This window comes from Trichechus manatus, unplaced genomic scaffold (genome assembly GCF_000243295.1).
Source record: "Trichechus manatus latirostris isolate Lorelei unplaced genomic scaffold, TriManLat1.0 scaffold00008, whole genome shotgun sequence".
In the NCBI taxonomy this organism is placed as follows: domain Eukaryota; kingdom Metazoa; phylum Chordata; class Mammalia; order Sirenia; family Trichechidae; genus Trichechus; species Trichechus manatus.
In genome coordinates this window covers 19,214,777-19,234,121 of record NW_004443944.1, presented here as the reverse complement: position 1 = coordinate 19,234,121, position 19,345 = coordinate 19,214,777, and the positions used below count along the sequence as shown (strand labels likewise).

The 19,345-nt window shown below is 46.8% G+C and overlaps 1 protein-coding gene across 2 annotated transcripts in view; it reads right to left on the bottom strand.

Annotated features, from left to right (window-relative positions):
* RIMS4 (regulating synaptic membrane exocytosis 4) overlaps positions 1-19,345 on the bottom strand; it is a 68,110-nt gene that overhangs the window by 1,545 nt on the left and 47,220 nt on the right. For both annotated transcript variants that reach the window (XM_004370315.1, XM_012559329.1), the window contains exons 3-5: positions 3,391-3,503; positions 3,087-3,188; positions 2,353-2,492 (exon numbers count right to left, since the gene is read on the bottom strand). In XM_004370315.1, coding sequence (XP_004370372.1) covers positions 2,353-2,492; positions 3,087-3,188; positions 3,391-3,503 — 355 coding nt within the window. The remainder of the gene's footprint in view (positions 1-2,352; positions 2,493-3,086; positions 3,189-3,390; positions 3,504-19,345) is intronic.

Genomic DNA, 19,345 nt, shown 5'->3' with positions numbered 1-19,345 from the left:
TGGATCCAAGTAAAATGAAATCCTTGACAACTTCAATCTTTTCTCCATTTATCATGATGTTGTTTATTGGTCCAGTTGTGAGGATCTTTTTTTTTTTTTAATGTTGAGATGTAATCCATACTGAAGGCTATAGTCTTTGATCTTCATCAGTAAGTGCTTCAAGTCCTCTTCACTTTCAGCAAGCAAGGTTGTATCATCTGCACATTGCAGGTTGTTAATGAGCCTTCCTCCAATCCTGATACCATGTTCTTCATATAGCCTAGCTTCTAAGACTGAATAAGTACGGTGAAAGGACACAACCCTGACACACAGCTTTGCTGATTTTAAACCATGCAGTATTCCCTCGTTCTGTTCGAATAATCGCCTCTTGGTCCAAGTACAGGTTCCTCATGAGCACAATTAAATGTTCTGTAATTCCCATTCTACACAATGTTATCCATAATTTGTTATGATCCACATAGTCAAATGCCTTTTCATAGTCAATAAAACACAGGTAAACCAAACCACAGTTCAGCTTAATTAGTAAAGAACGTCTGCCTTGAGCATTGTGCTCTTTTAAAGAACTATCTTCATGGGATCAGACTGACAGCAGCAACTCAAAAATGTAGGTAGGAAACTTAGGAGGCAGTGAGTTTATGTTAATGGAGGAGGAAAAACTCAGAAAAGGAGGGAGAGAATGACTGTACAACTCAAAGAATGTAACCAGCATACATGCAGAAATTGTTGAATTGGTGTATGTTCTGCTGTGTATATTCTGAACAACAAAAAATAATTAAAACAGAAAAAAAAGTATGATAAAAAAATTTGCTCAAGTCCATCCATATTTTCCTGTCTCCGGTGTCCCCATTACTGCTGGCCTGGATGACTGACTTCCTACCTCCAGTCTTGCCTCTCCATCCATCCTCCACACTGCCAGTTTTTGAACCCAGACCTTGAAGGTTGGTCCTATATCAGGAGTCTCCTGACTTCTTGTTCCAGGAGCCTCTGATTCCAGACCCTCAGAAACCCCCAAACATGACACAAAGTTTCAAAAAGTGGCTGGTACTGTGTATGATACCAGCTTGTATCCTTTTTCCAACCAGACCCTTCCCATTTCTTGGCCACCACCCTCTCTTCTAGGTGCCAGTTGGGTGGGTTCTGTGCCTGTGGGACCCTCATTTGCTGTCTTGCGCCCCAGCTTCTTACTCCATCCCCTTCTATGAAGGTAGGGCCAGTTCATTCACTTAGGAGAGCCTGGAGTTTAAAGCACAGACTCTGGAGACAGACACACGTAGGCTCGTACCCCAGCTCTGTCACTTACTGGCTGTGTTGTCCTGGGCAAGTCAGTTAACCTCACTGAGCTTCAGTGTCCTTGTTGGTAAATCTGGGATGATACCCATTCAACGTACGTCACAGGTGAGGATCAGAGGAGAGTGTGGATGTGAAAGCTCACTATGAGCTGCAAGCTGCTCCTCCAGTGTCCAGGGTGATGTTAAAATGATGTGAGCCAACATTATTGTTTACTGTGTTCCAGGGACTGTGCTAAAGTAAACCAGCCTTAGATTCAATCTTCCCAACAATTCTGCACAGGAGGAAGCATTATCCCATTTCACAGATGTGTAAACTGAAGCTCAAAAAAGTTAAATCACTTGCTCACTCAACGAATAAGCCTTCAGTGCTCCTGAGGCAGCTCATGAGAAGCCCCACTTTGGGGGCATGGTGGATTCATCGTCAGTGGCATTCCAATCTTACTTGTGGTGGGGTCTGTCCTGTTCTGACATTAATTGGAGCACCATTAATAGGACCCACCTAATGGCTAGGAGAAGCCCTGGTGACACAGCAGTTAAGACTTCGGCTGCTAACCAAAAGGTTGGCAGTCTGAATCCATCAGCTGCTCCCTGGAAACCCTATGGGGCAGTTGTATTCTGTCCTACAGGGTCGCTATGTGTTGGAATCAATGCAAAGGCAATGGGTTTGTTTTTTTTTTTTTTTAATGGCCAGGAGCCAGACATCCTCAACAGCCCCTCAGACTGTTATCACTGTGCTCCAGGTCATGCCCCTGGCCTTCAGAGATTAATAACAACAATAATAATTTTGGTAGCCACTTGTACAGCATTGACTACAGACCAACCTTGCAAACGCTTTTCTTGCACAAAGAACACATTTCACTGTCACAGTAACATTACCAGGTAAAAACTATTGTCATCCTCATTTTACAGATGAAGAAACTGAGGCTCAGAGAGGACCATGTTCAAAGCTACACAGAAGGCTGTGGCATTCAGATCACCAACAGTGCTCTACGTCCATCAGGGAAGGCCCTCAAGAGATCTCTCCCCACCCCTCACTCTGGTGCTGCATCCCAGTGCCCCTCACCTGCAGGACTTTGCCCTGGGGGCTCTCAGGAAACAGCAGCACCTGGTTATACAGCGGGTCCAGCGACTTGCGAGCGACTTTGGTCTTCTTCTTGGCAATGCAGACACCATTCTCTAGCAGGTAGGCCTTGATGTAGGCCGCTGGGGACAGAGGCCAGTGGGGGGTCAGTGCTGGCTCTGGCCCCTCATAGTGAGGGCAAAGGGGGTAGTAGAGAAAGGCCACCTACCCACTGCTGGGGACTGAAGTGCCCGCATGGGGCCTGGAGAGGAGGCAACAGGGTCAAGTGGATGGGTGGGACCTACTCCACCTCCTCTGGTGGTCCCCACTCCCTCCCCCACTCCCTTTGCCCACTCCTATAATTACCTGTTAGCCCCTGATTCACCCACCCCTTCCCTGGCTACACTTTCATCTGTTGACTCACTCACTCAACTGATGCTTGCTGAGCTCCTACTATGTGCCAAGCATCCTACTAGGCACTGGGACATAATGACAAACAGGAAAGATGGTCCCTGCCCTCCAGTTCAGTCCAGTGGGGGAGAATGACCAGGTCAACAACCGCAATAGCGTCCCAGAATGAGCCCTAAACCACCAGTTCCATGGAAGTCACCAGGGTAGGGGTAGCCGGGTCCTACATACTTGGGCCCATTTTCTCCCTTCCAGAGCCCAGGCACCCCTCTGGATCTTCTGTCCAGACCTCCACCCCTGCCTTGCAGAGGGGTGGGCAGCTCCCACACCTGGCAGTGTCTTTGAGCCTGGCTTGGCCGTCAGGCCACGAGCCTGGATGATGTCCACTTCGAGCTGACCATTCCGCTCCTGCAAACCAATCTCCACATCTCCTGCAAGAGATAAGACTGGGAAATGATCTAGAAGCTCAGTAAGGACTCAGCTCCTCCTCTGCTTAGAGAAGAAACCCTCTTCCCCTGCTCCCAGCCCCAAACAAACCCAGAACCAAATCCCACACCAAGTGCCAGGCCCTGCTGAGGGCTTGGCAGGTGCGGGCCACGTCCTCTGGCTGCAAACAGGCCTTGGGACACTCACCCATTGGTGTGGTGGCCAGGGTCTGGCGACCCACAAACTGCGCTGGCCCCATGCTGCCCAGAAAGTCGCTGAACTGGGCGTCCGATGCCAGGCAGACTCCCCCATAGTTAAGGCTGCAAGAAGAAAAGAGGAGATAAATCAAACGTCCCCAGGAGCCAGACAGAGAACTCTGGCACCTCAGGCAGTCGGCTCTAGAACATCCCTTATTCCCCCCATTTGCAGTCCACAGGCACCACCGAGCCTCAGCAGACTGGTGTCCTAACTCTCCCTAGTCTTAACCACCTAAAATTTCAGCTCCTGCTCCAAAACTCCAGGGCTTAGCTTTTGTGTCCTGTATCATTCCCCTATCTGTCCTTGCTAAGCCTTAGGTTCCACCTTCATGAAATGGATATGATAGTCACTAAGAGTGAGAAGTACAGCCAAAATTCTCCTTAGAATTGAGGCTGGTGAGACTTCATCTTATAAACTTTGGACCTATTATCAGGAGGGACCAGTCCCTGGAGGACATCATCCTTGGTAAAGTCAAGGGGCAGCAAAATAGAGGAAGACCCTCAATGAGATGGATCGACACAATGGCTGTAACAATGGGCTCAAACATAGCAACAATTGTAAGGATGGCACAGGACTGGGCAGTATTTTGTTTGTTCTGTTGTACACAGGGCTGCTATGAGTCAGAACCAACTTGACCGCACCTAACAACAACACCTCTCAGGGTGGTTGTAAGAACTGCAGGAGATGCAGAAGACTTGAATAGACATTTCACCAAAAAATGGACATTCAAATGGCCACCAAACACATGAAAAGATGCTCAGCATCATTAACCATCAGAGAGATGTAAATTGAAACCACAATGAGATACCATTTCACTCCCGCTAGGATGGCTACTCATAGGGTTGCTATGAGTTGGAATCGACTCCATGGCAATGAGAGGATGGTGGTAGGATGGCTAAGATAAAAAACAAAAACAAACAAACAGAAAACACAACAAATGTTGGGGAGGATGTAGGGAAATTGGAACCCTTTCCCATTGTTGGTGGGAATGCAAAATGGTACAGCCATTGTGGAAAAAATTGTGGCGGTTCCTCAAAAAACTAAAAATAGAACTACCATATGACCCAGCAATTCCACTCTTGGTGTGTACTCAAAAGACTTGAAAGCAGAGACTCAAACAGAGACTTGTACACCAGTGCTCACTGCAGCACTATTCGCAATAGCCAAAGGTGGAAAACAACCTAAATGCCTGTCAACAGACGAATGGATAAACAAAATGTGGTACATACGTACAATGGAACACTACTCAGTAGGAGAGATGAAGTCTTGATACATGCTACTATATGGATGGAGCTGGAAGACGTTATACCGAGTGAAATAAGTCAATCACAACAGGACAAATATTATATGACCTCATTTATATAAGTGTAGTGGTTAAGAGCTACGGCTGCTAACCAAAAGGCTGGCAGTTCAAATCCACCAGGCACTCCTTAGAAACCCTATGGGGCAGTTCTACTCTGTCCTATGGGGTCACTATGAGTCAGAATTGACTCAACGGCAATAGGTTTGGTTGTTTGATTTTCATTTATACAAAAAGACAAGAAAAGACGTATGTACAGAGAACAAAGTTTATTAGTGGTTACCAGAGGTGGGAAGGAGGAGAAAAGTGGGGGGAGGGAATTAGCGCTGATGGAAATATCACATTGATTATGGAGAGGGTTGCATGGCCAGTTATTGTACTTGCTGTAAATAAGTTGTACACTTGTAAAAAGTTGAATTGGCAAAAGTTGCGTGACAAACATATTTATAACAATGACCCACCCCACCAAAAAAAAGAGCGAGCAGCTGCTGAGGCTGCTTATGTACAGCCAAAAACCTCATGGGATTTGGTTCCTTCGTTTGGAGGTTTAAGGTCATGGTTTCATGGGACATCCCAGTTAATCGGCCTAAGAACATGTTTAGTGCCTCTGTTCTACATCCTAGTTCGATGCGTAGTGCCTGGGGTCTTAAAAGTGGCCATCTAAGGCATAACAATTGGTCTCTATTCACCGGGAACAACAGAGGAAGAAGGAGAGTCAGGAATAGGAGGAGGATATGGAATGTGTGGCTAATTGCCTCCATGAACAACTGCCTCCTTTGCCATGAGACCAAAAGAACTGGATGGTCTCTGGCTACCATTATTGAACATTTTGATCAGAATTCTGATCAAAAGGGGGAAAATGTAGAACAGAATTTAAAATTCTCATGGACTCCAGACTTTCTGGAGCCATGAAGGTTGGATGAACCCCTGACACTATTGCCCTGAGATAATCTTTAAATTTTAAACCAAAAATATCCCCTGAAGTCTTCTTAAAATCAAATAATAGTTTAGCTTAACTAGTAAAAAAATGTCTGCCTTAAGCATTACGCTCTTTTAAGAACTATCTATATGGGATCAAACTGACAACAACAACTCGAAAGATTAGGTAGGAACATTAGGGGGCAGTGAATTTATGTTAATGTGGGGGGGAACAACTCAGAAAAGGAGGATGAGAATGGTTACACAGTGTGAAGAATGCAATGTCACTGTTGAGTCAGTAGAAACTGTTGAATTGATGAATGTTTTGCTGTGTATATTCTCGACAACAACCACATAATAAATAAAATTATATTAAAAAGAACTGCAGGAGACAATGTTTGTCACAGGAGCCCTGGTGGTGCAACGGTTAAGCGCTCAGCTGCAAATGGAAAGGCTGGTATTTCGAACCCACCCAGTGGCTCTGTGGGAGAAAGATCCCATAAACATTACAGCCTAGAAAGCTCTATGGGGCAGTTCTACTCCGTCACATGGGGTCACTATGAGTCGAAAATCAACTCAACGACACCCAACAACAAGGTTTGTCAAGTGCCTGGCTCATGTGGTTTAGTGCCTTGATACTCAAAATGTGGTCCAAGGACTCAAAGTCGGCTGAGTCAGACTCTCTATTTTAACATGACCCCCAGATGATTTGTTTGCACGTGAAAGTTTGAGATGCGTTGGGCCAGTGGCCATTGGACTCAAAGGTGTGCATTTGTGGCTGCTGCTTGGCTGCCCAAATCCACACCCCATCCTTTGGTAACAAGACCTCAACTTTCCTTTGGGGAGCCCCTTCCCTACTCTCACTGTGTGTGCTTCCCATGGTGAGGAGCAGACCCAGCCCCACTGCCTAGCCAATCAGAGTACTCCCTCCCTTGGGCCAGTGATTGGCTCAGAGGGTGTGTGCCCCAATTCAGCCCCAGGAATCTGGCCTGGAAGCTCTGTTTGAATTGTGGGGAGTGAGAAGTTCTCTTTTCCAGCAGCTGTGAACCTGGGACATAGGGCTGGAGCATCTGGCAGTCATCAAACTAGTTATAGACCAAGTTCTGATGGCACCATGGGAGCTCCTGGACCAAGCTCTGCCCAAAGCAAGTCATTTCATCTTTTATTAGTTATATAAGTCAATAATAATAATAAACCGAAAAACCTGTTGCCGTCAAGTCGATTCTGACCCATAGCGACCTATAGGACAGAGTAGAACTGCCCCATAGGGTTTCCAAGGAGCAGCTGGTGGATTCAAACTGCCGACCTTCTGGTTAGCAGCTGAGTTCTTAACCACTGTGCAACCAGGGCTTCAATAATAATCATACTTGTTATATATTTTATATACAGTAAGTTCCCAGGTTACTAACATCAGACTTAGGGACAACTTCACCTTGCCCTTTAACGTTATGTAAATCTGTCCTCACTTTGAAACGACTGAAGTAGTGCCTACTCGAAACAAATTCTTCATCACAAACACCTTCACCGGCTGCAATTGCCCCTTTTAAATCATTGAAGAGACTTCGAGCCTTTTCTTGCACTAAAGTAAGGCTAAATAAGAACCATAGGCACCTGTTCCGACTTACAAATTACCAACAAATTCGACTTAAAGGCACAGTCTGGAACGGCTCTCATTCATAACCTGGAAACTGCCTGCATAACTAAAATTACATGCATTTATATAATAATATGGAGTCCCTGGGTGGTACAAACAGCTAACGCGCTCAGCTGCTACCCCACAGGCACCTTGGAAGAAATGCCTGATGATCTACTTCCAAAAAATCAACCATTGAAAACCCTATGGCTCTGAGTTGCTTTCAAACCTTGAAGTGAAACTATACCCTGAAGTCACCTTTAAATTAAGTAACAGTTTAGCCCAAAGAATAAAGATTGTCACCCTTGAGTACTGTGTTTAAATATATATATGTATGACCAAAGGAATCTTGGTGGCTCAGTGGTTAAGTGCTCTGCTGCTAACTGAAAGGTTGTTGGCTCAAATCCACCAGCCATTCCTCGGGAGAACGATGTGGCCGTCTGCTTCCATAAACATTACAGCCTTGGAAACCCTCTAGGACAGTTCTACTTTACTGTCCTGTAGTGTCGCTATGAGTCAGAATAGACCCGAAGGCACACAACAACACATATAAGACCAAAGAGTCAACACCTATTTTAAAGCATAGATGAGAAGGTTGGGGGCAGGGAGATTAAATAAATGGAAGCAAAAACAAGAACACTGACACAATATGAAGAATGTAACCAGGGTCACTGATCATTATCTTTAGAAATTGTAGAATGGGAGCAGGTTTTGCTATGTGTATTTTCACCAAAAATAAAATGAAAAAAAAAAAAAAATCTATGGAGCGCGACTCGACTCTGAACATACATGGAGTTGCCACACCAGGCTACTGCCCGGTTCAAGTTTTTGTTTTTGTGCACCGCTAGGTATATAATTCGAAGCAAGCTGCCGGGAGAGACAAGAGGAGACCCTGTACACAAAGAACTTACCACTTTGCTGGGTAAACGTGTTGCTCCAAAAGAAACAACTAAAGGCAACAACATAATGAGGTACAGCCAGTCCTCCAACCTATCCACGGTAGGTGGTGTCATGGATTGAATTATGTCCTCCAAAACACATTGTACCATTTTGGCTGGGCCATGATTCCCTGTATGGTGTGGCTGTCCTCTATTTTTTGATTGTAGTTTTATGTTAAAGAAGATTAGGGTGGGATTGTAACACCCTTACTAAAGTCACATCCCTGATCCAATGTAAGGGGAGTTTCCCCAGGGTGTGGCCTGCACCACCTTTTATCTTAGAAGAGATAAAAGGAAAGGGAAGCAAACAGAGAGTTGGGGACCTCATAGCACCAAGAAAGCAGTGCTGGGAGCAGAGTGTGTCCTTTAGACCTGAGGTTCCTGCACTGAGATGCTCCCAGACCAGGGGAAGACTTGATGGGGACCTTCCTCCAGAGCTGACGAAGGAGGGGAGCCTTCCCCTGGAGTTGATGCGTTTGGACTTGTGGCCTACTAGACTGTGAGTGAATAAACTTCTGTTTGTTGAAGCTATCCACTTGTGGTATTTCTGTTAGAGCAGTACTAGATAACTAAGACAGGTGGTGAGAGCTAGGGGTGGATTATGCAATAAGCAAGGTAAGCACGGTGCTTACCAGATCATCAGTTGTTGTTGTTAGGTGCCATCAAGTCAGTTCCGACTCATAGCGACCCTACGTACAAGAGGACAAAACACTGTCCTGCGCCATCCTCACAATCATCGTTATGCTTGAGCCCACTGTTGTAACTACTGTGTCAATCCGTCTTGTTGGGGGTCTTCCTCTTTTTCGCTGACCCTCTACTTTACCTAGTATGATGTACTTGTCCAGGGACTGATGCCTACTGATAACATGTCCAAAGTACATGAGACAAAGACTCACCATCCTTGCTTCTAAGGAACATTCTGGCTGTACTTCTTCCAAGACAGATTTGTTCTTTCTTCTGGTAGTCCATTGTATATTCAATATTCTTCACCAACACCACTATTCAAAGCATCAATTCTTCTTTGGTCTTCCTTATTCATTGTTCAACTTTCACATGCATATGAGGTGATTAAAAATATCATGGCTTGGGTCAGGTGCAGCTTAGTCCTCAAAGTGACATCTTTGCTTTTCAACACTTTAAAGAGGTCTTTTGCAGCAGATTTGCCCAATGCAATAAGTCATTCGATTTCTTGATTGTTGTTTCTCTGGGTGTTGATTGTGGATCCAAGTAAAATGAAATCCTTGACAACTTCAATCTTTTCTCTGTTTATCATGATGTTGCTTATTGGTCCAGTTGTGAGGATTTTTGTTTTCTTTATGCTGAAGTGCAATCCATACTGAAGGCTGTGGTCTTTGATCTTCATCAGTAAGTGCTTCAAGTCCTCTTCACTTTCAGCAAGCAAGGTTGTGACATCTGCATATCACAGATTGTTAACAAGTCTTCCTCCAATTCTGATGCCGTGTTCTTCGTAAAGTCCAGCTTCTTGGATTATTTGCTCAGCATACGATCGAATAGGTATGGTGAAAGGATACAACCCTGACGCGCACCTTTCCTGACTTTAAACCACGCAGTATCCCCTTGTTCTGTTTGAATGACTGCCTTTTGGTCATCAGTACTGAACAATTTCACACGGGTGTCACCACATCTTTGCTCTTTTTCACCCATGAGAAATTGTTCACTACAGATTAGTAAGGAAGCACAAGTAAGCCTGTGCTTACGTTGCTTACTGAGTTATCTGCCCCTGTCAGGGACTATAAATTTGAAAACAGGCTTGGATTCTGTAGGAAGGTGCTGTAGGGTTGGGAGAGAGACAGATGTCAGCCATACCTAGAAGCAGAATCTTTGATATGTTGAACAAATGTGAAATTGTTCACTACAGATGGTCTGGTAAGCAAGTTAAGCACCATGCTTACCTTGCCTATTGGATAATATGCCCCTGGTGAGAGCCCAGGGTCAGCCAGAAAGGAGGGATCACTGGTGGCCACAGTGGTCCAGAATGGACGGCTTTGAACTGGGGGCCAAAGGAGACACAGATCCAGCAGACAAGGGAAAAGGAAGGCAGGCATACAACCAGAGTACACACCAGCAAACGCTTGGGGTGGTATGAGCAGTTGCAGTGAATCCCTAGAGGCTAGAGCAGGTACATGTGAGCAGGGGAGAGAAAATGAGGCTGGGGCTGGCTGGTAAGGGTCCTAAATGGTGGAAGAGAGAGGGTTTAGACTTGATTCTCTTCGCTTAGGGCAAAAAAGGCCTCCTAAACTGTGAGAAAACAAATTTCTGTTTATTAAAGACATCCACTTGAGGGATTTCTATTATAGCGGCACTAGATAACTAAGACAGTCCCGTTTTATAGACTCACTGGAGAGGTCGAATAACTTGCCGAATCTCATAGCCATCGTGTGGCCCCACCCACAGTTAAGTAACTTGCCCGATCACATAGCCAGCGTGTGGCCCCACCCACGATTAAGTAATTTACCCAATCACACAGCCAGCTTGTGGCCCCACCCATGGTTAAGTAACTTGCCCAATCACATAACCAGGGTGTGGCCCCACCCTCCCCTCTGCACTCTCTACACACTGAGGCTGCCACTCTAGCCCCGCAACTCGGTCTGAAGACTTGTTTTCTGACTCCGAGCACACGTTCACCCTGAGGGTTAGTCCCCCCAGGAGAAGCCCCCCACCAATGACAAAGTGTTATCCTGAGTTGGGGTAACTCACATGTGCTCAGACGTATGTCCGGCACAGTCTCCTTGAGCTCCCCAGCAGGGCTGGGCTCCAGTGGTCCACAGGGCCAACAGGCTTGATAGCGCCCCCTTTTCTAGCTCCCTTCCCAGTCGCATCCCCCATTCCAGTACTGGTGATTCCTGAGATAATTAACTTTCACTTGAGTCCTTGTCAGGGTCTGCTTCTGGAAGAACCCAAACCAAGAGAGTGGCAGAGAAGTATTTGACCCCATGGAGCCAGACTTTTCCGAGTTTATTATCTTAACGATTATGCAAAAACTGTTATTTAAAAAAAGTACAGAAAAAGTTACATATCTGGGATTGAAATGGGTGCCCCCCACTCTTGCAACCCCAAAGATGTTTAATTAACAGCTAAGGCCTAGGCTCCCTCACTGCTGGCGACAAGACCTTTCCTCCACGCCCCAGGTCTCTTCTTTCTACCCCACCCCACTGGCCACCAGGGGATCTGGGCTCCAAAAGCCTAAAAAGCGGTGGTGCCTCGTGGATTCCAAGGCTCTGAAGAGGCTCAGCTCGCAGTCCTGAGCGAGGCCTTCTGCAGCCTAAAACTGAAAGTTTCCTCCAACATCGTCATTGTCTGTTCCTCGGTTCCTGGTGGAATTGCGGCAGATAATGGGGAACCGGCAGGCATGGTAATTAGCAGTAATTGTTTATAATATCTGGGCGGCTGCCAGATTTCCCATCCCAGGGTGCCTCACAGGCTGCCAAGGAACCAGGTTGATGCCCCAGAAGCGCTGAACCGGTTATCACATCCCCCACGGCTGGGGCTGGAGGAATGAAGACTAAGGCAGGTCCAAACATGTGGGAGACCCCACCCTCCTGGGGGTGGTCCCAGGGCAGGAAAACAGGCAGAGGATACAAAGTCAGATCTGGTCTGCTCTTCCCTGGCCGGCTGCTTGCTGTGTGACCCCTCTCTGCACTCAGTTTTCTGTTCTGTAAACTGGAGCTCACACCTACCTCACAGACAGGATTAACTGGCCGGTGCCTGTACTGTGCCAGTGTTAAATATTTTGAAAATCTCTGCTCACAGGATCCATTAAGAAAGGGTAAGAAAGAGCTTGCAGGATTATAAATGCCACATATATGCTATTGCTTAGATCCAGTGCTTAGCAGTATGCCTCGTATGCAGTAGGCTCTCAATAAATGTTTGCTACTGTATACCCTTCAGCGGGTCCCAGACTGGGAAAAGGAGGCAATAAAGTGTAGTGATAAAGACTGGACTTTGGCATAATACATACCCTGGATTCCAGTGCTGTGCAACCTAGGGCAAGTTTAACTTCTCTGAGCTGCAGTTTCCTCATGTATAAAATGGGAATACAGTAGTGACTTTGTCAAGTTGTTGGGTAAGAATCAGTGAGGTAACACAGGCAAGGAGCTTAACACAGGGCCTGGCACGCAAGTATCTGCTGAGTGAATGAATGAATGAATGAAATACCACAGCCTCCTGGGCCCCGCTTCCTGGCCTGGGAGATGCTCCTCTCCTTCTTCTTGGTGTTTTTCATGACATTTCTGATTCCAGACCTGTTAGGATGCGCAGCATGTGGATGCCTGAGACCAAGTCCAGGCCACTGGAAGTGGGGGCTGCAGCAGCCAGTCCTCCCAGGGGGAGGCAGAGGCCTGAAACAGGATTACAACCCGTGTTCTGCTGGCCTTTTATTTTGTGTTAATGGTGCAATGAGATTTCCTGCATTGCAAATCCTGTTAGTTTTGTTTGTGGAGCTGAAACCCATTTATCTTTTATTAACCTTTGAGCTTGGTTTGCCCCTGGATTTTCTGTGTTCCCGGTGGTTAAAGAAGTAATTGGGTTATTTGGGGGTTTGACTCCATTCTGTTTTCCAGATAGACCACCTGCTCAGTTGCATCCAGAAATTAAAAGGCTGCGCAGTCCTCTTGGTGACGTGGATTATGTGGCTCTGAAAGGTTTTAGTGATTTATGGGCTCTATCAATTAACCACCCCCTCACATGCCCATCCATCCATCCACCTCCCCACAGACCTGCTGAGCCTACAATACAGCCAGTTCTGCTATAATGTAAGATATGTGTTCCTAAAGATGACCTTGCTACGAAAAATCCCACAATAAAAATCACAGAGCTTGAGCCCAGGTGGTACAGTGGGTAAGAAGAGCTCAGCTGCTAACCAAAAGGTCAGCAGTTTGAATCCACCAGCTGCTCCTTGGAAACCCTATGGGGCTGCTCTACTCTGTCCTATAGGGTTGCTATGAGTCAGAATCGACTCAACAGCAACAGATTTTATGGGGGAAATGGGGTTAGGGGCACAATACTCAGGAACGTTGTCGGCGACACATTAAAAGAAAAAAAAAGACAGGAACCTAGTAAAAATGGTAGCACATTTTTACACACATTAACTGGTTAAGAAACACATAAATATTAAATATGGCACTTTTACCTTGAAAAAGACTGACAGTTTGCTTGTGGGAGTGGGGGTCGGAAGAGCTGCAGCCTGTGAGTTACGGTGAAGTGGTGGAAGCAGGGATGTCAAAATCGGACGGAAAGCTATACCACGAGGTGTGGATGGGTGTGGCTGATAACACAGGTGAACTCAGAGAAGAGGTAGATGTTTGAGGGGTGTGTGTTTTCTGTATTCCTCTGTGAGTGCCGTTTTCTGCATTCACCTAGTGTGTCCCGTGGATGAAATTGCACACGAGCAAGTGCAAAATTCATGGCATACTCAGATTGTTCCCTAAGATTTCAATCGTGTTGGAGCAAATTCATGTTTTCAAAACAAGCGTCCTAGCAGAACTGACCATATGCTGGATACAGTGCACCAGCCACCCTGACTCCTGCTTCTCAAGCACTCAAGACGTTTCTGAGCCTGCCCTCTCCCCGAGAGTATGGCTCACGGGCATGAAGCCAGGGATTTCATTTATTTATCAAACACTTGAGCAGGAGCCCTGGTGGCACAGTGGTTAAAGCATTCGTCTGCAAACCGAAAGGTTGGTGGTTTGAACCCACCAGCCCCTCTGCAGGAGAAAGATGTGGCAGTCTGCTTCTGTAAAGATTACAGCCTTGGAAACCCTATGGGGCAGTTCTACTCTGTCCTATAGGGTCTCTATAAGTCAGAATCAACTTAACAGTACTGGGTGATTTTTTTATTTTGTCATGAGCCAGGCACTGATAGTGCTAAGCACTTTATCAATATTACGTTATTTAATCCTTTTAACAACTCTGTGATAAAGTTGTTCTTGTTGTTATTGTTAAGTCCATTCTAACTCATATTGACCCCGTGTGTGCAGAGTGGAACTGCTCCACAGGGTTTTCAAGGCTGTGACCTTTCAGAAGCAGATCGCCATGCCTGTCTCCTGAAGCCCCTTTGAGTGGATCTGAACTGCCAACCTTTCAGCTAGTAGTCGAATGCTTAACTGTTTGTGCCACCCAGGGACTCCTAGGTACTTAATATTAAATCCATTTTACAGAAGTGGAAACTGAGGCAGAGAAATGTTAAGTAGCCCAACCAAGATCACTCTGCTAGTTGGTGGCAGACCCAGGATTTGAACCCTGGGAGTCTGGCTCCAGAGTTTATATTCTTAACCACTATGCTATATGTCTCTAAGTGTCCTGAGGGGATCTCAGCCTTGCCCACAGCAGAGCACAGGGATCTGCCGCCCATCTTTAGGGATTTGAATCTTGACTCCACCACTCACTAGTTGTGGAGATACATTCAGCACCTCTTGGGGCCTCAGTTTCCTTTTTGGAAACACAGGAATAAATAACATTAGAATAGCCCTCAGTGCTGTTGTGTCAAATGAGATAAACTTCTCAGAACAGAGTGTGGCATGAATGCTTAACAAAAACTAGTGCTTACAAAACAAAACAACAAATCCTCTCGTCTCCTGGCCCATAGCCATATCCTGCCCTGGTTCTGTTCACCAGGCACAATGACTGCCAAATGGCAGAGGTGGTGAAGAGGAGGGTGCCCAGGCCATCCATCCCAGCCTGCTGAGTCCTTGGTGATTAGGGAAACAGCCGTGGCAGGAACATGACCCTGAGCCTGGGGCAGTGCCCCTACTGGGGCTTCACACTCTGCTTCCCAGGGCTGTGGGCACAGTGACTGACCAGGGACCTGGATGCTGATGACCCAGACACTTCAGACAACAAGAGGTAAGGGGAAGGAGCAGGAGGGGTGCTGACAGCCAGCTTTGAGAGGTCGCAGGTTTACGGAGAGGATGCCAAGGTGCTGGATTCTGCGTGATGGAGGAGACTGGGGAGGGTGGAAGGCTAATTGCTTGGTCAGTGCACTGCCCTAGAGTGGACGCTTGAGACAGGAGGGTCTCTGAGTGCCCAGCCCAATTGGCTGGCACATTGTAGGTGCTTAATCAACATTTGCAGACAAGAAAATCCACCTGCAGGAGCACGTATGCCCAGTGATGCCCTCCACGGTCAGGCAGCTCCAGCAGCTTCAGCTCCTGCAGCCTGGGCTTCTCAAGCAAGCCTGGCTCCCTGTAGCCTCAGCTGGGCTGGCAGAAGCCCAAGAGGAGGGGAGAGAGGGAGGAGGGTCACACCCCTTCCTGTTTCAGGGCCTGGCAGCTGGGCCAACCATTGCCCAAAATACCTCCAGAACAGGAAAGGGAGGCTGACCACAGCTCAATGTCCCCCGCCCGCCCCTTCCTCACCCAGGTGTTGGGTGGAGTGGCAGCACCTGGCTGGGCTCCATCAAGACTTAGCCCCTCTCAGGAGGGCCAGACTCTCCCCTCTGTTGGCTAGCCACCCGCCAATGTACCTGACCCTTCCACACTTATGCTCAAACATCCACTCTGAACCTTCTAATAATCATACTCATCACAGCCAACATGTATTCAGAGCTTACTCTGTGCTAAGCACTTTACAGACACAATTGCATTGAAGGTGGCTCATTGTATCCATTAGGCCATAAGCAGCAAAGTACCCAACTAACAGTGGCTTAATCAACAACAAACAACAACAATAATAGCTAATAATTAGAGGGTTTGCGATGTGTGGACACTGTTCTAAGTGCTTTTACATATATTGGCTCATTTAATTCTCACAACAACCCTATGAGTGTTCTGTACTATTATCATCCCCTTTCTACAGATGCAGAAACTGGGCTCAGAGAGGTGAATTAACTTCCCCAAAGTCACACAGCTACTAAGCAGCAGAAATGTGGCACAACTACAGTTTCCTGACTCGAGTCCTGGCTTTAAACTTCTCTGTAATGTAATTAAAGACCCTGGGGGAACTTAAACCACATGGCAGCAAAAGATAACAAGATCCCAGGGGCAAAGACGAGAAGGCAGGAGAGGACAGGAAAGCTGGTAATGGGGAACCCAAGGTTGAGAAGGGGAGAGTGGTGACATGTTGTGGGGTTGGCAACCAATGTCACGAAACAGTATGTGTATTAATTGTTTAATGAGAAACTAGTTTGCTCTGTAAACCTTCATCTAAAGTACAATAAAAATAAATAAATAAGCTAACAAGATCCACATCCAAGCAGCTGCCATGTGTAGGCATGATCTCTTTTCTTCCTCACATCCTCGGCCTATGCTGCTCCCATGGTAGGGAAGGACCTGGACAAGAATCGTTACCACTGAGCCTCCTCTCCTCTTCTGTAAACTGGGAATATGGTTTGACTCCCCTGCTGATGCCACTGAGCCACACTGCCCTCCCCATAACCTGGTCCTTTCAACCTTCCTGTAAGAGGTTTACTGGCCTCCCTGAAGCTTGCCAAAGGACATGCCCAAGTCCACCCAGGAGGTCAGCGGGCAGAGCCAAGACTAGGAACCTCTAGTCCTGACCCCTGGCCCAAGATTCATCCCTGGTACCACACCCTGAGACTCACGGCTGTCCTCAGGGATCCGCTGCCACCCAGGTGCCTGGAATATCTTCCTCTGCATTTTGCTGTCTGTGCCAGGTTTCTCAGGTTAAAGAAAACACTCATTCCCTTCCTTCTCCTCTCCTTTCCGCCTGTCCGCCTCCTCTTCTCTCTTCTCGCCCACCTGAAAGTCTCCCTAGGAGGCGGTCGGAACAGCAGCATCTGCCAAGGCAAGGCCACTCACAGAGGCCGAAGACACCCAGTTTAGGAGGGGCTGGGGTGGGGAGGCTTTCAGCCAGCAGAAGCCCCCAGGGGCAGGGCCAGAAATGGAAGAAGAGTAAAAGGTGGGGTCCCAGCCCAGCCCCACCCCTCATCTGCCCTTAGAAAAGCCACTTTGTCAACACTATGCTAAGCCACAATAACCCAGTTGCTATCGAGTCGATTCTGACTCATGGCAACCCCATGTGTGTCAGAGTAGAACTGTGCTCCATCAGGTTTTCAACAGCTGATTTTTTGGAAGTAGATCAACAGGCCTTTCTTCTGAGGTGCCTCTGGGTAGACTCGAACATCCAACCTTTCGGTTAGCAGCTGAGCCCATTAACCATCTGCACCATCCAGAGACCCCAACAGAACTTTCTGCAATGATGAGAATGTTCTGTTTTCTGCACTATCCAACAGGACAGCTGCTAACCATGTGTTGATATTAAGCACTTGAATGTGCCTAGCTCGACCAGAGGACCCAAATTTTAAATTTAATTAGCATTTAAATAGCCACTGTGGCTACTGTACTGGTCGGCCTCCACTCCTCCTGTGCACAGTGAGGATTGCCATACCGCCTCCCCCCCACTCCTGCCTCAGAGATGGCTGAGACCAAGAAGTGCAGGAAGTGATGTGGTGCCATGGAACAAGCTCCGGCTAGGTGTCAGGACCCTGGGTTCCAGACCTACTAACTGCTGCGTGATCCAGGGCAAGTTCCTTAACCTCTCTGAGTGCCCTGGTATTCTGTACAATAAGGAAGTTGTTTGGAATCAAAGTTTCTTTGCCAGGGACCCATGGATGGGTTTGGGGAATTTGGGAACCCTCTACAAGTTATATGACGAGTGTGTTTGGACAACTGTGTATGAGAATGTGTGTGTGTTTGTGTGTGTGTGTATTTCTGGAGGGAAAGCCCAAAGTATTCCCCAAAATCTCAAAAGTGTCCATAACTTCTCCAGTGAGAACCCACAGTCTGGATAATTCCTCACCCACGGACCTTTTTAAAAATAGAGTTCCTGGTCTCCACTCCTAGAGATTCTGATTCAGTAGCTCAGATACAAGGCCTTGCAATCTGTATTCTTCAAAGATCCCCAGTGATTCTGATGTGCAGCCAGAGGAGAGAAACCCTGGCCAGAAGCCAGTCAGAACCGAGGTTTTATGATTTGATGTACATGAAGCTACTTTATCAAGCAGTAGTGTGTATGCGTGTGTGTGTGATGGTTAAGATTGTGTGTCAACTTGGCTGGACCATGATTCTCAGTGTTTTAATGTAATCACTCCCATGATTGAATATACTGTGAATAGCCAATCAAATGAAAGGGAGTCTCCTTGGGGGTGTGGCCTGCATCTGTATATAAGCAGACGTTCTGGCTTTTTGCTCTCTCTGGATCCTGCGGCTGCTTCCCGTCATCTCATCTCCCGTTCTTGGGACTTGAGCTGTCAGCTTATCTGCCGAACCTGGGATTCGTCGATCTGCATAGCCTGTGAGCGGGAGCCCTGCTCTTTGACCTGCTGATCTTGGGCTTGCCAGCTTCTATAGCTGTGTGACTTGGGAGAGGCCTCTACCCTGATCCACGGACTTGGGACGTTCTAGCCTCTATAATCACATGAGCTGTTTCCTTGATATAATCTCTCTCTCTATATATATTTATACACTTTACTGGTTTTGTTTCTCTAGAGAACCCAGCCTAAGACATTTGGTACCGGGAGTGGTTCTAGAGCAACAAAATTGTAAGGATGAGTTTTCTAAATTGGTTCTCAAGTCCGGTTAGTCTTAAAGATGTTGATGACTCTGCTTCCAGCAGTAAAGAGGTCACTACTAGTCCACAGAGCGAGGTGGTGATACAAATACGCAAAGTATCACCACCAGTAGATCAGGTATTGGTGAAAGGTGAGGCTCAGCATGAACACATGTGTGATATCTCTCTACAGCTTTGTCAGAATGAGAAGTGTAAGGAAGCTGGTTGGCTTGTCCTACTTTCACTAGACAAACTGATGAAGGAAAGAGATGGGCTCAGGGCTTCAGAGTCAAGGATCAAGTGCCGCATAAATGACCTCAAGGCACTTGTGCTTCGAAAGAAAGCCTTATTTCTTGTAGTAACAGAGCTGAAATTGCTGAAAACCAAACCTACAGTCTTACTCTAAGAGTGGCTGAATTACAGCGCCAGCTCAATTGCAAACCTCAAGAGGTGTCTGAAGTTAAGGTAAGGGCATTGACTGGGAAGAGATGGGATCCTGAGACTTGGGATGGGGACATATGGGCAGATGATCAGGAAGCTGCCAGCAGAACCAGTCCCATCTGAAGAGATTACTTCATGTTTGTCTGCTAA